Here is a 23191-nt window from a genome sequence, read left to right as displayed (position 1 = left end):
AGGAAATGCAAGGCCCCATTGTACATTAATGGCAATGTATGTATAATTTAGCAGACTCTGTATATATTTTTATAAACTAGTTTTCTAATACACTGTACGTGTTTGGTGGAAACCGACATGTACATATGAGAGAAATTCATGGCTCAAGCACAATGACTTGGCTTGGGGCTCAGGTGGTTGTTACGTCTGTTTTTTAGTGTATAGTTAACATTAGCAGTCACCCTTATAATGATGTGACACACACTACCCCCAAGTACGGTGGCTGCCCTACTCCTAGCAATTGGAAGGTTGATTTAATCAGTAACACAGCCTAGCTTATGTGACATCCATTGGAGTGAAGGAGAAAGACAACTGTGATCCATTTTCCCCTTCTAATTAAAATTATTTTTAAAGTATTTAACAAAAACCTTCTTTCCACGCCTGAGTTTGGTTCAAGTTTCTAAGTAACTTTATTTAGAAACTGAATTCTTTAAAGTTATTAAGGGAATAATTTCAGTGTGTAGTTATAGTGTTGTCAACAGAAGATGTGATTAAATAAATTGAATGTTGAAGATTTTCAACTTACAGTTAACACCAGGTAATTAAAAGTAAGCGCTGCTGTGGGAGTGCATTATATATCGGCTGCACTCTTTACCTCATTAGTTGGGTTTTTGCATGTCTATGGAGCTAACTTGCAATTAAAAATGCCTTAGAAGTATGCTTAACAAGGTCTTTTAGGTATTTGGAATAAAGTACTACAATTTAATTGAAATTGGTGTATCATAAATAGATTTCTTTAAGGGGGGAGGGATAGCTCAGTGGTTTGAGCATTGGCCTGCTAAACCCAGGGTTATGAGTTCAATCCTTGAGGGGGCCATTTAGAGATCTGGGGCAAAAATTGGGGATTGGTCCTAATTTGAGCAGGGGGTTGGACTAGATGACCTCCTGAGGTCCCTTCCAAACCTGATAGTCTATGATTCTTGGTAGCGGACAAGATAAATCTCCATGCCTAATTTGACATTTTACATGTCGTCATTATCTTCTTTCATATTTATTGTTGAATGTAATGCTTGAAAGTTAGCTTATGTAAAGACTGGTGACACTGTCTTCAGCTCTAAGAATCTTCTGATTTGTTTTAATAAGTATTTCTTTAAGTTCAGATATATCCATAGATTTATTTCCATATAAGATGCATTTGAAATGTAATGAAAAGACATTAACATATGTACTATACATTAGCATTTCAGGATGGTTTTAGTTATTTTTATACTGTAGATTTCTCCACTGAGAAGCCTTCCAGTATTGTAAAACAGAATTAAAGGAGCCTATCACATCTAGACAGTTTTCAAGGTGGATATTGTCAGATCTCAGTATCTTTTATTTTGACTATATTGACATTGCAGCCCCTTTCTACCTTTCTGTTTTCAGCTATATTAGATCATTAAAGCATGGTGTTGCTCTTAAAGCGGTACTCAATATGAGTAATACCAAAGGCAAAAGGTGTTTTTACTGGAACTGTGATAGATCCCAAAGTAACCCACCCTAGTAGTTGTATATCCATGGTATTTTAGCTGACCATGTTTCTGGGGGATTGAAATGAATGTTAAAGCCTTGCTATAAACAATTGGAAGGAGGAGAGGGAGAACATGGATAAAGTGTCAGTGCATATCTTTAGATAGGCTGGCAAAAAAGAATGTGGAAAGAAGTGTTGAACTTGCTAGCTAACATGGTTTGCGGAAAACAGAATTCTGTATGTATTGTGTTTCTTTCCTTTGAAAAAAGGGCCACTGTATGTAAAAAAAAAAAAAAAAAAAAAGACTATTTACTAACTTTATATATTTCTCCATGTAGGAGTGTTGTTGTAGCTCCAAAGAAATCAACAATTTCCCCTTCTACAGCTACCATGAGTGTACCCACAAATGCTGTCAGCGTGGTTTCTTCATTAGATTCAGCGCAGGCCCCAGACCTGACAGGAGAATATCCTGGTGAGTAAGGGTAAACGGAAGACAGCTTAATAGAAAAGAAACAGAAAAATGTAATAGAAGTGGAATCATCTGTAATGAGATTCCCTGTGAAGGGGAGACACTTCCAAAGTTTTAACCTCCGAAACATTGCAGATAAACACATTTATTTGTGCGTCATTTGCTAATTATGTAACTAAAGATTTTGTGTTGGTGGCCTTATGTTTTAATTCCTACCTAGAGTAGGACAGCAAAGAATTATTTTTTAAAAATCTCGCTATGCTTAGAATATTAACAATTATTGATTTTTATTTTCTGTTGGAAAACTTATCTGAATCTATATTAGAAAGGTGCTTTTTTTGTAGTTGCTTTTTTCCCCTAACTGTATGTATTAGGTAATATAGAACTTTTTATACCGGATCAGACAGAGGAAACTCTGAGGCCCTGGATCCTGCAAGCTGTTCTGCATATGTCTGCTGATGCACACATGTGACAGCTTGCAGGGTTGGGAGCATGTGCTTGATATCCTATCTCTAACTATGGCCAGTACCAGATACTTCAGAAAAAGGTAAAATACCTGTATGTTAAATCTGGCCAATCATACAGTGGTGTTACTTGGGTTTGTGACCATGAGCATTCCTTTCTGACCATCACCAGTGATCAGCTTACACCTTAAAGCACAAGGTTTGACTACTCGTATGATTCTTAGCTTGCATGCAGTAGCTGGAAATGCTTATAAAGCTAACCTCCTTTTAAACAAAAGAATCCTGCTAAAGTATTTTTACTGACTACCAGTGATGTTGTTGATTTGAATAAGCTTACTTTTGTTCTAAGTTTCCTGCCGTTAATTTCATTTTGTTCTTTTTTGTCTCATTATAGGGGAGAGCAAATATAAGAATCTGATTGCTTTTAACAATACTTCCCATAATTCCAAAAAAGATGAGAATATTATTAATAAGCAGAAGTCATACAGTAGGAAGCAATTGTAATTAGCATAGGGATATGTTGCACTTCTTCTAATAGGTAATATTTTTTCGTGAGGTACTTTTATTTTTAAAAGCCTTTCTCAAGTTAAGTATGATCATGAAACTTGTATATTGCAATACAGAATATTTATGCTAACAGAAAATAAGTCTGAATATATTCCCTATAAAGGCAAGAAAGTTTTATCCTGACAAATTTGCCATCATGAAATCTGAGTAATTGCTGTGGTACTCTTCACTGAGGACAGACTTAGTATAAGTTGTTCATAAACACACAGTCATGTGGTATTTTGAGTCCTGAGGCTCTCCTTTCTTTCTGTACAACATGTCTAACGCTCTGATATAATGCGGAAGGCCTGCTCTTTTTGGTCAGCCATTTTGTAGTCTCAAGGCTGTGTGTGTTCTCCCAAGTATCTGTGCCCACCAAAACCACCAAATTGCATGCTAAAGTTTTGAATTGAATTGAAGCTCTATGTCAAGGAAGCATCCCTCCGTGCCTGTTAACTGGGCATTTCTTTATACTGCAGGAGCTAGTTGTTGCCAATGATGTATCAGAAACAAGAAGACCAAGTACAGTCCCCTTCTCAAGTGCCCTTGTGGGCACATTTATTTTTATCTTTGTTCTCTCCAGCTCTCTGCAAAAGTACTTGTGGGGGTCGTTCAGATTTAATTGCAACCATGCTACATGAAAGGAAAAGCTTTTGTGATCCAATACTTTCTTACTGCCTGATACAAAAAGGAAAATTGAGTTCATCACTCAAATTTCCAGGAGGTAGTCGTCTATTAGTCTAGGAGGCAGATCTAGACTAGGGAAATAGGTTGTGTTTTAAAAACATGCCACAGTTGAAGAGGGAGCCTAGGGTTGACCAGGAGCAAGTAGCATGTTTTTGAAGGCTTTACACTCTGTATATGATAAAAGCACATTAGTTAAAATCTGTTAGCCAACATGGTAAATCATGCCCTATTTTCCTCAGTCAGATAGGGCCTAGATTATTGAGAAACTGCTGTAATGATTTAAATCACTTTGACTAGAAGCACATCAATGGAATTTAACTTGCAGGCTCTCTAAATGGGATATACTTTTTTTTGTAGAAATGATTTTGGAATATGTTGAATGCTGCTGTACTGTAAAATGTATAAGAAATCCAGACAATGAACAATAATGATGTAACTTGTACCAGTATAACCTCCAGAATGTCTGGAAGGGTTGGCAAAAACTGAGACTTCTAATCTAAATCGATATGCATAAAAAGAAACAAAGTAGGATTAAAAATACCAGACTTGTTTGGACTGGCAATCTAATTCATTAAAAAGAAAAATTTAGGGGATACATGAAATCATGCCTAAAACTGATTAAAACATGACTATTGATTGGAAATTATTTTTAATAAAAATAAAGATTAAATGGAAACACTAGTTCCCACTGATATAAAATATTAAAAGTATAAGTAATTTGTGTTTGTGTTGATTATGTAAATTGTCTACACTTCAATTTTAAATACTCTTGTATGAGGGTTTTAACCTTGTGGTATGCGAGAAAAAAAGTGGGCAAAAATGAGTAATAGTAATATCTATTTTTTTTTTTTAAAAAGGACTGAAATAAGAAAATTGATGTTTTTCTTCTGAGGTCATATCACAATTTTTTTTATCTCCACATAATTTTTTAGGCCCCATTTAGCGTACAAGAAAGTAGCTGAGAAAAAGGTTTGGCCTTATATTAATTTCAGACTGTTTACCTGGCTATTAAGAAAAAAGCACATTCAATCTATTAAAAAACAACAACAACAAACTTTCAGACTAGATGTCTAGTTAGTGAATATAAATTGGAGTGTTACAATGTTTTACATGAAGGCTATATATAGTATTTTAATTTCTTCATATCATTTTAACAAATAGCTGCTCTTACCTGATTAACTCGGCTTTTCTAATAAAACAGGCTGAGCAACAGACACATTCCACCTAGGATAGTCACAATCTTAATGTCTTGGGTTTAGTCACTTTGTTGCATAGTGATCATTAATCACTGTTCCTCAGGACTCTTAGTCTCAGTGTATTGGTGCTGGTGCACACACCTGAGGCTGTCAACAGATGTGGTTTGGCTGCTGGAAAAGGCTCAGAAATTCTTCTGAGATATAGAGACCAAGGACATGATCCTGAAAAAGATGTATGTAACTGCACACTATGAGGAATTCCTTTTGACTTCAGAGGGACCACCACTAGCATGTAAAATTCATCAGGTCCTTACACCTGTGCTGGACTAGGCCCTGCTGTACAGTTTAAAATCATGTGAAGTAATTTTGAACTCATGACTGCTACAAGGGATTTGAGTCTGGCACTCCTTCCTTATATAGCAGGGGTGGGCAAACTTTTTGGCCCGAGGGTCACATCTGGGTATAGAAATTGTATGGCGGACCATGAACGCTCATGAAATTGGGGTTGGCATATAGGAGGGGGTGAGGTCTGGGCCGGGGGTGTGGGCTCCAGGGTGGGGCCAGAAATGAGGAGTTCATGGTGCAGGAGGGGGCTCTGGGCTGGGTCAGTGGGGGTGGGGTGTGTGAGGGCTCCAGCTAGGGGTGCAGGCTCTGGGGTGGGGCTGGGGATGTGGGTTTGGAGTGTAGGAGGGTGCTCCGGGCTGGGACTGAGGGGTTCGAAGGGCAGGAGGGGGATCAGGGCTGGGGCAGGGGCTTGGGGCACTGAGGGTGGGGTAAGGGTTCTGGCTGTGGGGTACAGGCTCTGTGATGGGCTGGGAATGAGAGGTCTGGGGTGCAGGAGGGTGCTCTAGGCTGGGACCAAGAGGTTCAGAGGGTGGGAGGGGGATCAGGGCTGGGACACACAAGACTTGCTCAGGGGTGCGGGCTCTGGGCAGCGCTTGCCTCAAGCAGCTCCTGGAAGCAGTGGGATGTCCCTCCTCCGGCCCCTATGCATAGGGGCATCCAGGCGGCTCTGCTGCGTGCTGCCCTGTCTGCAGGCGCCACCCCTGCAGCTCCCATTGGCTGTGGTTCCTGGCCAATGGGAGTGGTGGGAGCGGTGCTTGGGGCAGGGCAGTGTGCGGAGCAGAGCCCCCTGGCTGCCCCTATGTATAGGAGACGGAGTGGGGACATGTTGCTGCTTCCGGGAGCCACGAGAACTAGTCCCCGACCCTGCTCCCTGGCTGGAGTGCCAGAGCAGGGCAAGCCTCAGACCCCACTCCCCAGCAGGAGCTCGAGGGCTGGATTAAATGGCTGGCAGGCAAGATGCGGCCTGCGGGCCATAGTTTGCCCGCCCCTGTAATAAAGTAATATGGTAAGAAACCAGAAGGACAGACTGAAAACACTCCTGGAAGGAGGAAATACCTGGAGCAGATCTGGAGAGTCCTTGGATGGGGAAGTGGTAACAAATTATAAGATAATTGATCTAGGTGGAGTTGAAGAATATGATCTAGGAAGCTAGTCATTAGTTGGTACAGCTAGCCATTTTGTCATGGGAGGTGAGACTAGTCAAAGGTAGCGAAGCTATTTTTGTGCATTCTGATGGGATATTTGTGTGTTCTGTTTGGGGGCACTTAGTCTTCCTTGTCAATGTTTTAAAATTATTATGTGTTGATGTAAATTTCACAGACTTTTAGTGCAAAAAAACAAAAACAAAAAAACCCCTTGCATTTCCTGCCCTGTTTTCTGTGGTTGCTCCTGTCTTTGTGGTACTGCACCCACAGTACTTGTTACCAATTTTTCACTGTAGGGAATTCAATGTTGAGACTTTTAGCTTCTTTTTAGTGCTATCCATTTCCATATTCTTTTTTCAAGCATTATTTTTAGAAAGTGAGGATGCTGTAAAGGAACTGACTACATTGGCAAATGTTATTTATCTGAAGTGACAGTCACACATTTGCCCCTGCTATCATTCACTCATGCATACAATTCCCCTCAAAATTCTCCACCCACAGCCCTGCCAGAGGCTTCCTTTGGGTCTTGTCCTCTCAACTGCATTCTCACCATACCTTGCCTCACAGTGTAGAAACAGTGGGGAAGAATAGATACTTCCAACCCTGAGTAGTAGCATCTTCCACCCCAGGAAGCAACCACAGTGTGAAGGGGATAGGATCAGAAAAGGGACTGAGGTGTGGAGACTGGTGGAGAGACTAGGTTGGAAAGAGGGAAAGGGAGGAAAGGTTGCAGCAATAAATGGGATGGTCTTGTGGCTAATGCACAAACTGGGAGTCTGGGCTTCAGGTTTCCATTCTCAGCTATGAGAAAATAATCACTTTGTGCCTCGGTTTACCTAGCTCTAAAATGGGAATAATGCTGACCTACTTCACTTGTAAGTGAAAGCACCTTAAGGTCTTAAGATGAAAGTATTGACTAAGGGCTTGTCTACATTTACGGTACTGCAATGGTGCAGCTGCAGTGCTTTGTGAAGAGGCTACCTATGCCAACAGGAGAGCTTTTCCCATCAGAGTAGGTACTCCACCTCCCTGAGAAGTGGAAGCTATGTTGTCGGGAGAAGCCAACATAACGCTGTCTATGTTGGGGGTTAGGTCTACGTTGCTTAGGGATTTTCCACACTCCTGAGCGACATAGTTACACTGCCGTAAGTTTGTAGTGTAGACTAGGGCTAAGTATTGGAAACAAATAGAACCAGAAACTGTTTTGCTCACTTCACATTGACATCAGTGTAAAAGTCACTCAAGGAGCTACTTGAAGTGTGGCAGCTAAGTTGAGGAGACCTAATTGCAACAGTGGCTGAAGATTAATAACAGACTTAATATTGTCAGTTTGTTTTACTTCATCTGTCGCTGACAGATATTTTCATAGAAACATCCCCAATAGAAAGTGTTTAAACATATTAATTGGGTCAAAAACCATTCTTAAAAGCAGCTCATATCAGAGTGCACCAATTTAATGAAATTTGTTTTGGCTTAGTATACAGAAGATATGTTTATGTAACAGATCCTTCTAGCTTGTAAACCCTTTCATGATAGTTTCTTTGTATTCATAGGAAGTTTATTTTTTGAACTGGCTCATTAGTTTACTAGATAGTCATTTAAAATGTTTTGTCTGTTGGGCAAAATTAAGCAGATCTTTTCATTTAATTGGCCTCTTCCTATTTCTATCCCTGTCCGATATCTCACTAAATACTGTACAGCATGCAGTGTCTATGTGTTGCTTTTTGTGTTATAGAGACACACAAGGATATAAGGAGTTTTGAATAACGCTATTGCTAGAGACATTATTTGTTTAGACCCTTGGGGACCCTGAATAAACAATAAGCTTTCACTAGAAGGGTGTTAGACAGATGATCTATTTGCATTTTCTTTTATGTTCTTGCAAATGTCTGTAAAACTGTCAGTTTGAAGGAGCCAGTTTATCAGTGAAAGGATAAGGAAGAGATAAGGTAGTTTGGTTCCACATGTTTGAAGTAGCTACTACACTTACCCACATGTGTGCAGTAGATGAAATCATACTTCTGAAATGCTTCATTTTTGGCTAACTGCACAAAAAGCCATTTTAAAAAAACTGAAAGCCCAATTTGCTTATAAAATTAATAAATGTATCCAAAAAACTTACATGACACACTTATTTGGTGGAAAAACCACTGTGCACATTCATTTACATCTCAATGGAAATCTCTGCTCTGACAAATCTAAGCCATTTCTTATTATGAAACATGTCTGAATTTGGAGTGTGATCTCTTAAGGATGGAGAAGCTTAGGCCATACATACCATTACATTGTTAAAAATGATTTTCATTTTATACAATGACTTGCCCTATGCGATTTCTCACACATAAATTGCTTAGTGCTGTTTCCCCATTTTAGGCCTGCATTTTAACTTCAGTACTGATTTTAATAATTTAAGCATGTATGCAGTATATTGTACAGGTTTTGCTATTCCATTTAGTCTGTCTCTATAGTGCACAATTAGTTTTAGTTACTACAAGGAAAAACAGCAGTTGTGTCATGAGTAATGGCCTTTCTGCATCCATCAACATTTATACTAATGCCAGTGCATGGCAGTATAAAATAGTGAAAGTTAACCAGAACCAAGGGTAGCCTCGTGGTATTTTATTACACCGTTTCACTAACCTGAAAGATGATTCTTTGGGTTCTTCCATGTTTTCTTGAGAGATTTTTCATTTTGGCTAAAAATATTAGAATGTCTCCCATCTCTCTGATGTTTAAAGAACATCCCACCTTAGTATTAGATTATATAAGCCCTTAACTGGGTGCTGCTGTGATACTTGATACCATCACATCTTTGATAGATGGTAACATTAAAACCTCACTAGGTCATAATAGCTCCTTGTATTTGTGGCAATCTTCTAACAACAACCTCTTTATCCTAGATTTTAAATATATTCTGGTGGACATGTCTGAAGGAAATACTAATACAAAATGCATTTTGTATGTTGAGAATATTTTCTGGGAATCTTACATTTTGAGTTCTTTTGTTCAGCCTAGCATCATGGAGTGGCAAGATCTGGGCATGCTATAGAGAAGGTGTATTCAATCTTGGAGGTGTGAGTAGGAAGGGAGCATTTACAAACTGGTTGAGGGCTTGCTGCATAAGTACTTGGTTGGCTATTGCTGGGCTCCAAGGGGAAAATGCAAAGACAGACTGCTTTTACTGGAAAGGCAAAAAGTTAAGAGGTATTTTATTATAAAGGATATAATGAAAACTGATTAGATAGTCTTTTTTAATCCTGCCACATATTCCAAGAACAGGGGTCATTCAATGAAAGAAAAACCAGTAAATATATAGTCCTTTACAGAGCATTTGAGTCAATCTGTGAAATTCAGTGTCACAAGAAGTTCATCACTGTCTGTATGTTGCTTCTCTATACAGAAGGTTGTATCTAACAGTCTAGTCTCTTAATTCTTACCACATCATCTGACTGATTTTTTTGTACTTAATGTCTCTTTTAATTTTTTTTGAATATGTAAAAGAAATAGTGTTCAAAGAAACTGTATTAAAAAAAAAACAATTATACGGTTATGAACTACTACTTATTCTCAAAATAATTTAAGAAGTGTTTATGTTGAAAACATGTTTCAGTAAAATCCAGCTAACATCCAAAAACATGATACTTTAAAAAACTATTCTTAACCCCTCCCCCGCCCTTCTCCCAAGCTTATAATGGCTGGAAATGAGCAGTTAAGGGATCCAGCATTTTCTTGCAGTCATATAAACCTTCGTCACTCACTTCCACATTACCCAATTTATGCTGCCCACCCAACTTTAATTCTGTCCTGAATAATTTCCAAAATTATCTCCAAATGTGCAAATAACAAATTATACCATGAATTACAGTTAAAGCTTAAATGAATCTCAGCCATAAAATTTTGCTCACAAAAAAATAGAAGTCCACATTTGAAAATTAGGCCCTAAATTGGAAGCTTTTTAAAAAAAAAAACAAAAAAAAACAAATCCAAAAAAACTTACATACTGGTGTTGGTCCTGGCCACATTTAAAAACAATTCCTTCAGACTTGTACTGTCAGTATCTGTGCTCACAGAGCCTGCTGGTTAGGATTTCCATTTTGCATCTGAAGGCAGCATCAGCTTTGCTATGTTGAGCCTGATATTGAACTGTTGGGTATGTCTGCACTGCAGTTAAACACCTGTGGCTGGCCCATGTCAGCTGACTTGGGCTCATGGAGATTGGGCTAAAGGACTGTTTAATTGCAGTGTAGAAGAACAGGCCTGCGCTGGAGCCTGGATTCTGGGGCCCTCCGAGGGCTTACACCACAGTTAAACAGCCCCATGAGCCTGAGTCAGCTGACACGGGCCAGCAACAGGTGTTTAATTGCAGTGTAGACATACCCTCAGATTTCAGCACAAAGGCTATGTCTCCACTACCCGCTGGGCAGCGATTGATCCAGCAGGGATTGATTTATCGCGTCTAGTCTAGCAGTGATAAATTGACCCACAAGTGCTCTCCCATTGACTGCTATACTCCACCGTTGCAAGAGGCGCAGGCGGAGTCAACGGCGGAGCGGCAGCAGTCAACTCACCGCGGTGAAGACACCACGGTAAGTTGATCTAAGTACGTAGACTTCAGCTATGTTATTCAAGTAGCTGAAGTTGCGTAACTTAGGTTGATTCCCACCCCCCCACCCCAGTGTAGACCAGGGCTAATTTTGTCCCTTACGGTTTTTTTCAGCGTTGGCCCTCTGATTATCTTCCCTTTACTGAACTGGACCTATTACTTACTTTTTGTGTTTTGTATTTTAAGAGGGTGGTGTTCTATGTTTTTGAGTATAGGTAGGGCTGGTAGCCTTGTCTATTATTAAGGTTGCTTGATGCTTCCTGTTATAAGACCCATTTTCAGCTGCAATTGTCAAATTTCGGCTCAAAATTTTCCATGCTTGGCATGTTCATCAGGAAAAATTTTTGAGACGCTACCAAAAGAAGGATGCTAGACTAAATATGGTGAATTAGATCTGTTGTTCTATCTCCTATGTTCCTTAACTGTAAGGAAGGTGGTTTTAGTATTATACATTGAGCTGACAGAGAACTTTTAACGGGAAAAAATTAGTGGGATTCTCTGTTCAAGGTGCTCAGAGAGTATGGGAGAGCTCTTTAGCAATAAAAAAGAAAAAGTATATGATATACTTAAAACACTCCTATTTAACTTCACATGTAGATTTATGTATGTATGAAAATTAGGTAAGATACCAGGACTTAATGAAGCCTGCACTCTCAATAATACTTACAATTTTACTTTTTTCAAACTTTCACAAGCATTCATAGATTATAAGAGAAATGGTCATCTAGTTTTATCTCCTGTGTAACCTGGCCATAAGAATCCCCTAAATTAATTCATGTTTGAACTATAGAATTATTAAAAAATGATTGTTGAAACACACCTATGAAGTAGGAATGTATGTTGGTGGTATTCCTTTTTTACAGACCAAAAAAACAAAGAGGTGAAGGGATTTGCCCAAAGAGGGCCAGTTTTAGGGGAAGGTGAGCAGGGCAGTTGTCATGGGTGTCAACTTCAGGGGTGTTTGTGCCCACATTGCTGTGTCATTCCTCCCCACAGCCCCTGCCGCCGCCTCCATAAAAAGCCTCGCCCACCTTGGCCCCAAGGTCACGCATGTTTGCAAGTAATTAGTATGCTAGGGTTCAAACTTGAGTGTTTGACTTCTTTTCCTGTGGTCTATCCTTCTTGCCCAGGCTTCCCATCTGATGAGTTCTCTCTTTCTTTCGTAGGCAGTGGATCATCTAATTCAAAATTGCCACCTGTGCCTACGGTTTCTTCTGTTCCAGAGGATTCTGCTTCAAATATGAGGTAACTACTTTAATTGCATGTTTAGATCAGTGGTCTCCAAACTGGGGTGCGCGGCAGCAGTAGTGCCGCCGGATGGCACTCCGCCGTTTTTTTTTTTCGGCGGCAGCTCTGCACGTCCACGGCTGGTATTCCCGTCCGGCGGAACTGCTTCCATTGGCGGTGTGCCTTCGGCAGGTCTTCTGGTCTTCTTCCGTTGGCGGTGCCCCTGTGGCAGGTCACCCTGGGGATGCGCGAGCCAAAAAGTTTGGAGACCACTCGTTTTTTGATGATGTAATTTATTGGCATGTTCCTATAAACTATTTATTAAGACATGGTTAATAATTTAAGGCCTGGTTCAGTGAACTTGGGAACTGTTGAACTTGGGAATCTTTCCACTGATTTCAATGGGTGCTGGATCATGTCCTTAAACTGAATATATTACAAAGTAATTTTGTGAAAGGGCATTGGTTGGGAGCTGATTCCTGTTAATAAATTTTGTATCGTGTCAAATTTGATGATAATGTCAAAAATAATTCTTCCTATGAAAATTTGACTTCTTGTTCTCTCATTAATCTTACATATCTTCTAATTAGTATTACAGAGAGGCTTGAACATGCTTTGGAAAAGGCTGCCCCTCTTCTGAGAGAGATTTTTGTGGATTTTGCTCCCTTCCTTTCTCGCACTCTTTTGGGTAGCCATGGGCAGGAGCTGCTGATAGAAGGTACAAGTAAGTTTCCATTTTTAATTTTTTTCGCCGAACGTGAAGGCTCTAAAGAAAACTCTACATAAACTAATTTTAAACTGTTAAAATAACCTAATTTTACAAACTAAAACTCTTTACAATTCAAAACTTAATTGGAAACTGTAGCTACATGCAATTCTTGCCTATTTATATATAGGTCTTATTTTATTTGTATTTCAGCTAGGTGGAAATATTTAAGCAATATTCAGACTGCTATAGGGCGTGCCTGCTCTGAAATGCTCCCCCTGCTGAGTTAGTGTGGTGGCGCATGTACTCTCTGCCCCAGTTTTCCTTCTCAGGAAGCCAGTATCTCCACTTTAGGCACTCTTGAGATTGCTTGACTAAATAATACCCTCTTTGAAGCTGGTTTATTATAAAACCCCATACAAAAGGGGCCATAACAAAAAAGTCCCAAATACTCACAAGTTATCTCCTGCTTTCAGGGTTCCCCTGAAGTATATTCTTTGAACTCTATTCCCATTCCCCCCAGGGTTATCTCTGAATGTGTGTCTTCTCCTTTGGGCAGGAGCCAGCTCTTCTATTGGAGCTGGGTTGCAACTCAGCCCACTGTAGGGCCTTAGCAAGCTTCTTGCACTGTTGGCCCCACTTAGTCCTCAGGCTTCTCCTCCTCAGGTTTGACAGGCTTCTCCTTCTATTGTCTATCCTGCTGTGTGGGGTGATGTAGCATTTATGCTGGTCCCCTTCTTCCAGCTCGTCCCCGAGTTGGTTCGGTGAGAGGGAAGCCTTGCTTTACCCGCTCTGCAGAGGTGCTCTCTTACTCCCACTTACCCTTCCTGCCCTCCATATTGCCCTGGAAATCCCAAAAAGCTTTCCCCCTCCAGCCCACCATGTTCTCCTGCACTGCATGCTCACCTGCTTTTCACAGTGCCCCTCTCTCTGCCTCCTGACAAGATAGGGTTTGCTGTCTTCAGGGTTATCTTGACTTCACAACTGTTAGGAATAATGGAAGGGGTAGCAATTTTGATGAATCTGCTGGAAGTGAATTAGCTGTGGCTCTCTTCTTCCTGGAGACAGAGGGTCTATGGCTGTTGGAATTTAGATAAGAAGGAATGGGTCACAGAGGCAGGGTGTCTGGGGTCTCTGGCAGAAACATGGTGGTAGCAGACCGTGCTTTCGTACCCACTGGGTCAAGTGCCTTCAGTGCTTGTCTGAATAGAGGTACACAGAACATGCTATTAAGGATTGTTTCAGGGAAGAGTTGGTACCCACAGTGCTTCAGGGACACCATAATGGGGCAAAGATTACACCATCTTTACTAAGGGCTGCCTAGATTTATAGGAAAATAGCAGCCACATTGATTTAGAGCAGCCTAAGGCCTCAGTTGTATTGGGAACATTAGATCCCTGTCGTCACTTTGAAAAAGGGCACTTCTTGAGCTTCTTCGAAGATTTTGTGCCTGATTCTGATGATAAACTTTCAGTTCTGAAGTATAACAGCAAAAAAATGATCCTTAATCTCAAATATCTTCTTAAGAACTACCTATTGTACCAGATCTAGATAATTTACCCCCTACCAGTTTTTGTTGTGTTTGTATATAGATATAGACAGACAGATATGGCTACCACAAATTAATTTCAAACATTTCCTATTGAGCCTTATTACACAAAACAGAGCTACAGGTTGAACCTCTCTAGTCCAGCACTCTCTGGTCCGGCAACATCCGTGGTCCAGCATGATTTTATTTTATGTTTTTTATGCTTTATCTACTTATTTCCTTGTGCCAATACAATAAAATTGTGTAACAACACTAACAGTTTATTATGAAGAGAGCCGGTAAGCTTTGGCTAGGCGGTGTTGCAAGCGTTGTTCAATTTATTGAAATTCACTCGTGTCAGCGAGATAAAAATAAACAGAGACCCACTCACTACATATTGACCTCCCATGGTTTGGCAAATTTTCTGGTTCGGCACTGGTCAGGTCCCGAGGGTGTCGGACTAGAGAGGTTCAACCTGTACTAAATAGCATTTGTCCTTCACGTTTTCTAACACTGAAATTTCATACTGAAAAAACATCTACAAGTGGAGAAATATATGCCCCATTTTAAGCCCAGTTCAGAACGTACCCTTAACTATGGGGTTGCAACCAATGCCTCCATAATACCCAAAAGCATAATAAAAGAGAACATTTTCTATAATAGATGAAAGCAAAAGTTGAAAAGCAACTTTGATGTTCCGTAGACAAGCCAAAATGAAATGTGAATTGTAAATAATAATAATAATCAAATTAGTTTATAAACAAGATATATATATAATAGGTAACTGTTTGCACTTCTGCTAAGGTTTAGTGTGGGGTCATGGGTCAAAGTACTAATAAGAGTGTTTGGGATGTCTGCTGCCATGAAACAAAATGGAAACTTGATTGATAGCTAGGGGGTTGAAGGGAGAAAGTGCAATGGAGAAAGCAAAGGTCATAGAGCCATTTCCTTTCTCTGCATAGATAATGACCAATCCTCCCCAAAATAGTAAAGCGTAGATACTATGGATCAATATACCATGTGCTATTCACGCTTATGCTAGTATTTTGAAACACAAATATATATGCAATTGCAGTTAAATAAATCTGAGGTAGCATTTTATGGCATAAGTTAATTTTTCAAAACAGTAATTGAATTATGATCTCCAATTTAAGCATATGAATTATAAGCTAATATAGTTTGGAGCTAATATACATTTAAATGTAAGTGTAAAAATTCAGTTTTAATTGATTGCAAAGATGCTGTTTAAGACATAGTTACTTTTATATATTAAAACAAATGTACTAGATGTTTAATAAGTTTAATACCCAATACCACATAAATACAAACCTAAGTATAATTAAATCCCTTTTTCTTTTTGTAGGTCTGGTCTGCATGAAATCTAGTAGTTCAGTGGTGGAGTTGGTCATGTTACTTTGCTCTCAGGTGAGTTTTAATTGATAGTAGTAGTAGTAATACTGTAGAAAAGTTGTGTGGCTGAAATTGCTGCCTTTGATAAATAGCTGAAGTTACGGTAAACATGCTTACAATTAGAATATATTTTTAACTGTAGTCCAGAATGGCTACATTCTGGACACTTTGATTGCCAATGGATTATGACATTATACTAATTATGACATTTCAGGTGAGTGAAGACACTGAGGTTTTTGTGTCACATTAAAAATGTCGAGCGTTTACATAACCTCAGTCTTGAAGTCTAATTCCTTGCTGCTCTTTTCATAAGAGAAAATAAAGTATTAAGATTAGGGAAACAGATTGATTTCTGCACCTTGTATAGTGGCACTTGAAATCCTCTGGGATAAGTGAGCTTTTTTTCTTTTGTGTAGAGGTTATAAAATGAGTGATAAATAATTTTGAAATCCTTGTTGTTAATTGTTTTTGGCAAGTACTTTTGAATCTGAGGAAAGAAAATATATGAAAGTGGCTGTGATGGTCAACACTTTGAGATTTTCTACATTCCTGAAGACAAAATCACCTTAGATGCTCTAAAAATCTCTTTGGGTAGTCTTGATAAGAACCTGGATAACCTTCTTACAGTTGTAGTTAAAGAATGATATGCACTTCATCAAATGGATGTACTTTTGGTGTCCTCTTGCTTTCTCTGTTGTAATTAAATAGAAGAATGTTTTTATTGAACTTTTCTTTTGGGTGCTTTAAAAATGATACCTGGTAGTAAATTCCCCTACTTAAAACTTTAAAATAGCCTTTTTTAATGGGAAGGGTATTGGTCTGGAGGTCAAGGGTTCTGACCCATTTAAAAACCTTTGACCTTCATTTATAACCCTTATGGTTTACTTGCCTGATGAATAAGGATAATGCAAAATTAATGTTTCTTCACATCGATTTATTCGTTTTAGTGCCTATATTGCCAAATTTATTTAGACTGTGCTGATGGACATTTCATGAATACAAATGAAAGAATCATAGTAAGGTGTGAAAAATCAATAGTCTCCATTGTCAATAAAGTGCAATAAGAACAATTACTTCTGGAGATTACACCTAATGGATTTTACAATGAACTAGTGAAGAGTAGTTATGTTTCTAGTGGGCTTATTATTCACGGATGTAATCAGAATTTTTTTTACATAATTTCCCGATCTTCTGCAGAAAATATCAAGGGTGTATATTTGTTTTTTGGAAGTTTTACTTAATATCTTTCATGGAACTTTGGGAACTTGGAAATAATTGCTCATCATAAATATTGCTATTATTTTCTGAAAGTGTACCTAGCCACTCTACAGTCTTAGAATACAAATTTACTGTTGATTATTTAAAAAAATAAATAGATGTTACTTGGAAACCTATATAAAACTTGTTATACTCTTCTATTTTTCTTTTAAAAACTAGTGATTTGAGATTCTAAAAACATTTCTTTTTAAGATGGTCTGGTTAGCCTGTTACATTGTAATTGCCATTTATTTTTTTTTGTAAGGTAATCTCTTTCTTTTTAAAAAACACATTGAAAATTGCAGAGGACAGTACTGTCCTCTGTACAGTATGTCTCATACTTGGTTGTTGGAAGTTGAAAGTATAAGGAATAAATGACCCACTCTAATGCACCTATTTGTCATACATGTCACAGTGCTATTTAATGCTAATCTAATCAAATGGAGGATATGGTGATTGCTTAGTAGCATTAGTAGCGAAGGATGAGCGTGTTTTGAGTAAGAGTTGAAATAAACCAATAAAGTCACACCTGACTCTTAAAAGTTACATAGCAGTTGTAATATTTGGCAGAATATGAAAAATGATGCGAGAAATGAAGCCAAAATTAGCTCCAGATGTGTACAGATAGTTCTGGGGGTGATAATTACATTTTTCACTTTGAATTTTCCTAATTCAAAGAGGTCAGCATGGCAATCACAAAAGTGATTTATTTTGTTAAAAAGTGAACTGTCTTTTGCTGCATGAGAGATATGAAATTGAATTTCAACTAGACATTTTACAGATACCGGGAGGAGATGGGGTTGAGTTTGATTGATATATATTTATATATATTTTGGCCCAAGATAGGGTGGGAAGTGAAGTGGTATCCTCTTGCTAAAATTATAATTAATTTTTAAGAGGAGATGGAGAGGATGGAGTGCCAAAGATCGAAAGATCAGGTCAAAAACTAGTTTTTAATCACATAAATAATGCAATAGTTACAAATTAAGCATGTACAATTTTGATTTAAAACTTCAAAAATTTGTCAGACATTTTATGAAAGTGGAGGGCTGTTCTGATTGATGTCTTCAGTGTTTTGTACCTAATCTCTTTCTCAGTACTTGCCCTATTAAAGTATTACGCCAATAGCAATTACATACCGATACCTTAAACAAAAACAAAAATTCAATGTATAAGACTGGGACATTTCTTCTTTTCCAAGAAGCACACAATACAGTAATAAAATCATACGTTGTTGCAGCAAAAAAGGTTTGAGATTTTATTATTGTTTATCCAGGAAAATGGAGAAAATCAACCATTTCCTAGGTAAAGTAATTTTTAAAGAGTAACTACAACATCTGTTGAAAAGAAATCTTTCTACGTAGTTCAAGTTTTTCAAGTCCGCTATTTAGACATCCCCCTTGCATTTACGTGTAAAAATTTTGTTGTTGTGCTCCTTATTTAAATTTACTCATCTCCCCTGGTTTATGAAAATATTAAATAATTGAATGTTGTACAGTACCCAAACTTCTTATTTTAAACCCAGATTGATGTACCAGAGTAAGGATTATTCTCCATACAATTATCAAAAAGTAGTTTTTTGACTGACACGCTAAATTTGAGACTTTGTGTGTGTGTACTTACATTTATATAAATCTATCAAAACAAAAAGGAATCCTTCATTTACTATTACTGCAAAGTGTTTCTGCTTATTTGACATTAATATCATTTTTGAAAGAATCGACGTTGCATTCAAGGCCACTTTATAAAAGCGTTGTGTTGCTCATCCTAATTCAGTCTGACATACATTCCAATAACACTACCTCCCTTCTAGGGTTTAAAGCTAAATTTATGGCTGAGCATTGTGAAGTGCATCATTTAAAAATGGTTTCAACCCAAAACATCTAATAAATAAATAATGTGTATGGCTACTCAGTAGTAGACTTTCCAGACTAGAAATCATTCCATCGGATACTCAACAGTCCACTATCGGAGAGGGCTGTCAGATAAATCTTATAGTAGCTGCATTCATGTCCTGTAAATCACATGTTATTGTCTGAGCCTTCTGCCAGGTCATCTATTCTTTTCCCATTTATCAGAAATGCATAGAGAACGCTGAAACTACAAGCACCATGTAGTCTAGCCCGCCATCCTGTCTGAGTAATTAAACCAGCAAAAAGAGTGAAGTCCTAAGATAGTCTGATATTCCTTTTAAATGGATGATATCAGAATGTATTAGGAGCCTGTGTATGCTATTTTGGGACAAAGTTCCTTCATGTTAAAGGTCTGACATAATCATCATTGAATAAACATTTTCCCCTAAAATTGCTCTGGATGTATCACTAAACCCTTGAAGGGGTCCACATGAATGTGTGTGTGTATATATACACAAGTAAATATGTGTGCCACAACTCTTCTGTCAGATCCAGTAATGGAGTTGTTTCCTTGAAATATTATATTGATCCGGAAAAACTCCAGTCTTTAATAAAGCTGTCTAAAATATTTCTCCTTTTGTCTCTATATGTTTATAAGCTTTCTCCTTAGCTACTGTGGCAGTCAGGTGAGAAGTATACAGTAATCTGGGGTAAAGCAGAGAATTAGATAGAATATGTTCTATTAATTTTCTGATGCTTCTAAAATGGTAGGTTGTTACTCTCTGCAATATTTAAAAAATCTAAAAGTATTCTTTTTGCAGCAAATCAGCCAAATTGTCACAGGATATACACAAGAAAAGTAATTAGCCTCTGTCTGACAGGTTCATCATTGTCTTAGAAGCTTTGTTGTAGTGGATCTAATTTCCCTTGATTTAACTATAGAATTAGTCTATTCTGACAGACTCAAATGCGGATATTGCATCACTTACCAGAACTGGCCACGAAAACTACACAAAGCCCCTTCAAATGACTGCAACTCCCATTTAGGAAGAAGACAAAAAAAGTTATAGTATGGTTCATTGTTAATGATTAAATTCTCTAGGTGCTTACTTGTTCCTCTTCCCTCTTGTAACTCTAAGAGTAAAAGACACATTCTGAGGTATTTTTAAAATAAGACCAATATTTTAAAACATTAACTCTATCTTGGTATTTTCTTTTTCAAAAAATTAACATAGTTTTCCTTTGCCTCAATATAATCACATACTGTATCCATTAGATTTTTAGTAAAACATGGATAAAATGCATGTTTCATATGGTAGGTGTGGGAGGGAAATTAACATATCCCATGTTCCTTCAAGTTGTCTTATGGACCAGATTTCAGAATGGGGCTATAGCTGAGAAGGAAAATGCACTAAATGTCACACACTTTTGACTTATGATACATTTTTAATTTGGTGGTAGTGAGTGAGCTCAGAGCACATATGTTAATGTGCATTGTGCATGGAGCAAACCAAAAATAAAATAGAAACCTTAGAAGCATCTAAAGCAGCAAATACTTATATTCAAAAGGTGAAGCTTACCATCTGTGGAGGTTAGAATCCAGGTGTCTATCTAGTTCCATGATCGTGTTATCTTACCATATAATTAAATTCCCATAATCATTTAAGGTTACTTAAGGGGGAAACCTTCAAAAGCAAGGGAATGTCTTTCTTTAACTTAACCCATACATCATTTAATCACCACTTTTCACTGACCGACTCCAATGCCTTATAAATAAGTCCTGCATAGCTCCAACATGTACAGTAACACAATAATAACACACTATTTCTTAATATCTATAATCCCAATATTCCTTAATATCTCTAATTATGCATTAGTGAGCAGTCTGACATGGTGTTTTCCCATGTGGAGGTATGTGATTAGAGTTAGTTTTGTATTATAATTTGACATACACCCCTTCCCCACACACACTGGAAATTACCTGATACTAAAGTCTTGTTGCATTTTCAGCTTCTTCTGGATATCCTGTGTCTCAGGCTTTTTCTTTCAGAGGCAAATTTTGCAACAGTGATCCACTTTGATTTCTACAGTGTCCTTTACATTAGACTAAATCCTCAAATTACTTGGAAACGTCAGCTGGTGCAGAATGTGGCTTCTTGCTGGTTGGTTGAATGGTGTTTCTTGCAGACAACACATATGCTCTGTGATCTGCACTGTTTCTAATTTACTGTCAAGTGAAATGTAATGTGATGACTAACTATAATGATAACTATAAAGTTTTAGTTGAATTGGGTCTAGGTTATCTCAAAAGCCACTTGTTTGTGTTCCCTTAGCAGCTGAGATCACCAGAAGCGCCCAAGCTAGCAGCTCTCTGGATTAGATATGAAAGGATTAGATGCAGAGCAACGTCCGTGTATGTCTTGGGGGTGGTTTTGGATGTTGCTCCAATTTTTTTTTTTAAATTGATGTTAGATGGGCATATTTTAATCAAGATATTTTCCGTGTAATTCCTTTGTGTCTGAATATTCAAAAAGTTCAAAATGAGTTTGAAAATGAGAATCACAGTGCACAAGTCTTGTGGCTGAGGACAGATTTTGTAGGATATTTGCTGTGAAAGACGTAGAAAGTTATTTCAATGCATATCCTAATTATCCTTTAAAACAATTACCTTTGAAACTGTGTTAGTAGCTTATTTTTGTTAAAGCTTGCAGTCCGAAAAGTGTAATCTTGGCTACATTAACATTTCAAATTTCCAAGCTCCTTATATATCTAAAAAATCGAGTAATTAGAGGTTTTACCATTTAAATTGTGGTGATCATCTGCCAACAGAATCTTTGCTTTCATCAGAGATAGCTGTTTTGTAGCAGAAAAAGGAAAACTTCTCTAATAAATTGCTTTGTTAATCAAATGGACAGAAGACAAACACAGCTTTATTGGACAAAAGGAGGAAAGTTTGAGAGTTTAAGGGACAAATCAACAGACAAGTGTATCCTTAAGTCTGGATCTGAATTTTATCAGAAGTAGTGTTGGAGAACTCATGCTTACAGATGTTTCCTACACTGTTCACTTTCTTTTTAGATTATACATATTGAGGCTTCAAGATTTTGTGTCATACCACGAGATTATATTGAGATAAAAAAGCACTTTATGATTTACAAATTTCCCAGAGTTCTATATCTGTATATAGTTTTGTACTCTTGTAGAGTTTATTTTAAAAATAATTTGAGTTAGCTGTTTGTATAGCTGAGGGAAGAAGGCAACCTATTCTGCTGCTGTTCAAGATACCCAGATGCTTAAGTCACCTCAGGCCTCATTTATACCAACTAAGGATGGGCATGTTAGAGGTATTATGTATGCTTTTTTAAAACAGTGGATGGGGACACTATTACTGAGTGCTATGCATCTAGTCACAGAAGTGGTATTAGTAAAGAATTAACTAAAGCCAATGTAAATCATAGTGTTTGAAATGCAGGGTAGAATATGTGTTCCATTAGATGCTAGAAAATAATTCAACTGGAAATGCAATCAGGAGATTAATGCACATCTGACTAATATTATTTGAAATGAAGGCTTCTGTGATGCTGCTTTCTGATCTATATGATGCTCCCCATTTTCTTAAATTCTGAGCTCTTCATGGCATGGACAGAATCTTACTATATTTTGGGAAATTGCTTAGTGTAGAACACACCATAGTCACAGCAATAAGATGGAATTCTGATAAGTCACTCCAGGGTGGGTGCCAGCCACTGCAGGCAACTTTACCGGGGCTCCCTCTGCCAGGGGAACTATTATATGGTTATCTGGTAGTAGAAAAAAGTTTTGTTCCCTTGTACTCTTTCTCTGCTCAGCACTGGAAGATCATGCTGTGGTATTTGTTCTTCATGGTGAGTTTTCCGTGTAGGGTCTGCTGTTGCCTGAGACCTGGGAGGCAGCTGGTTTGGAGAAATTAACATTGAGGTTGAAGATCAAAACTGATTCTTTTTCAAAGAAAGTTTTAAAATCTCCTGCAGTTTTGAAGAGGTTAAGCTGTTTTGAGTTGCAAATGCAGTGACATGAATGAATTGCACTTAAACCCAGTCATTGAGAAGCTAGGACTGTATGTGGGTTAGAAACTGTCCTGATTGATATCTCCTCCTAGCTAAGGAAGAGGCTCAAGTGTCCATGCTAATTCTTTAGATCACTTTGATTTAATAATTTTATTAAGACGATGATAAAATAAAAAAAATGGTACAGAGTTTAAGCGTAGAAGTTTCTGGTTATCAG

The 23191-nt window shown here is 38.0% G+C and overlaps 1 protein-coding gene across 3 annotated transcripts in view; it reads left to right on the top strand.

Annotated features, from left to right (window-relative positions):
• LRBA (LPS responsive beige-like anchor protein) overlaps positions 1-23191 on the top strand; it is a 558089-nt gene that overhangs the window by 143548 nt on the left and 391350 nt on the right. For 2 of the 3 annotated variants that reach the window (XM_073341331.2, XM_073341329.2), the window contains exons 31-34: positions 1831-1964; positions 12114-12192; positions 12765-12898; positions 15772-15833. In XM_073341331.2, coding sequence (XP_073197432.2) covers positions 1831-1964; positions 12114-12192; positions 12765-12898; positions 15772-15833 — 409 coding nt within the window. The remainder of the gene's footprint in view (positions 1-1830; positions 1965-12113; positions 12193-12764; positions 12899-15771; positions 15834-23191) is intronic. The other variant, XM_073341330.2, reaches the window with a different exon arrangement.

Source organism: Lepidochelys kempii, chromosome 4 (genome assembly GCF_965140285.1).
Source record: "Lepidochelys kempii isolate rLepKem1 chromosome 4, rLepKem1.hap1, whole genome shotgun sequence".
Classification (NCBI taxonomy): domain Eukaryota; kingdom Metazoa; phylum Chordata; order Testudines; family Cheloniidae; genus Lepidochelys; species Lepidochelys kempii.
Note: the sequence above shows the minus strand (reverse complement) of the source record. Positions and strands in the feature narration are given on the sequence as shown.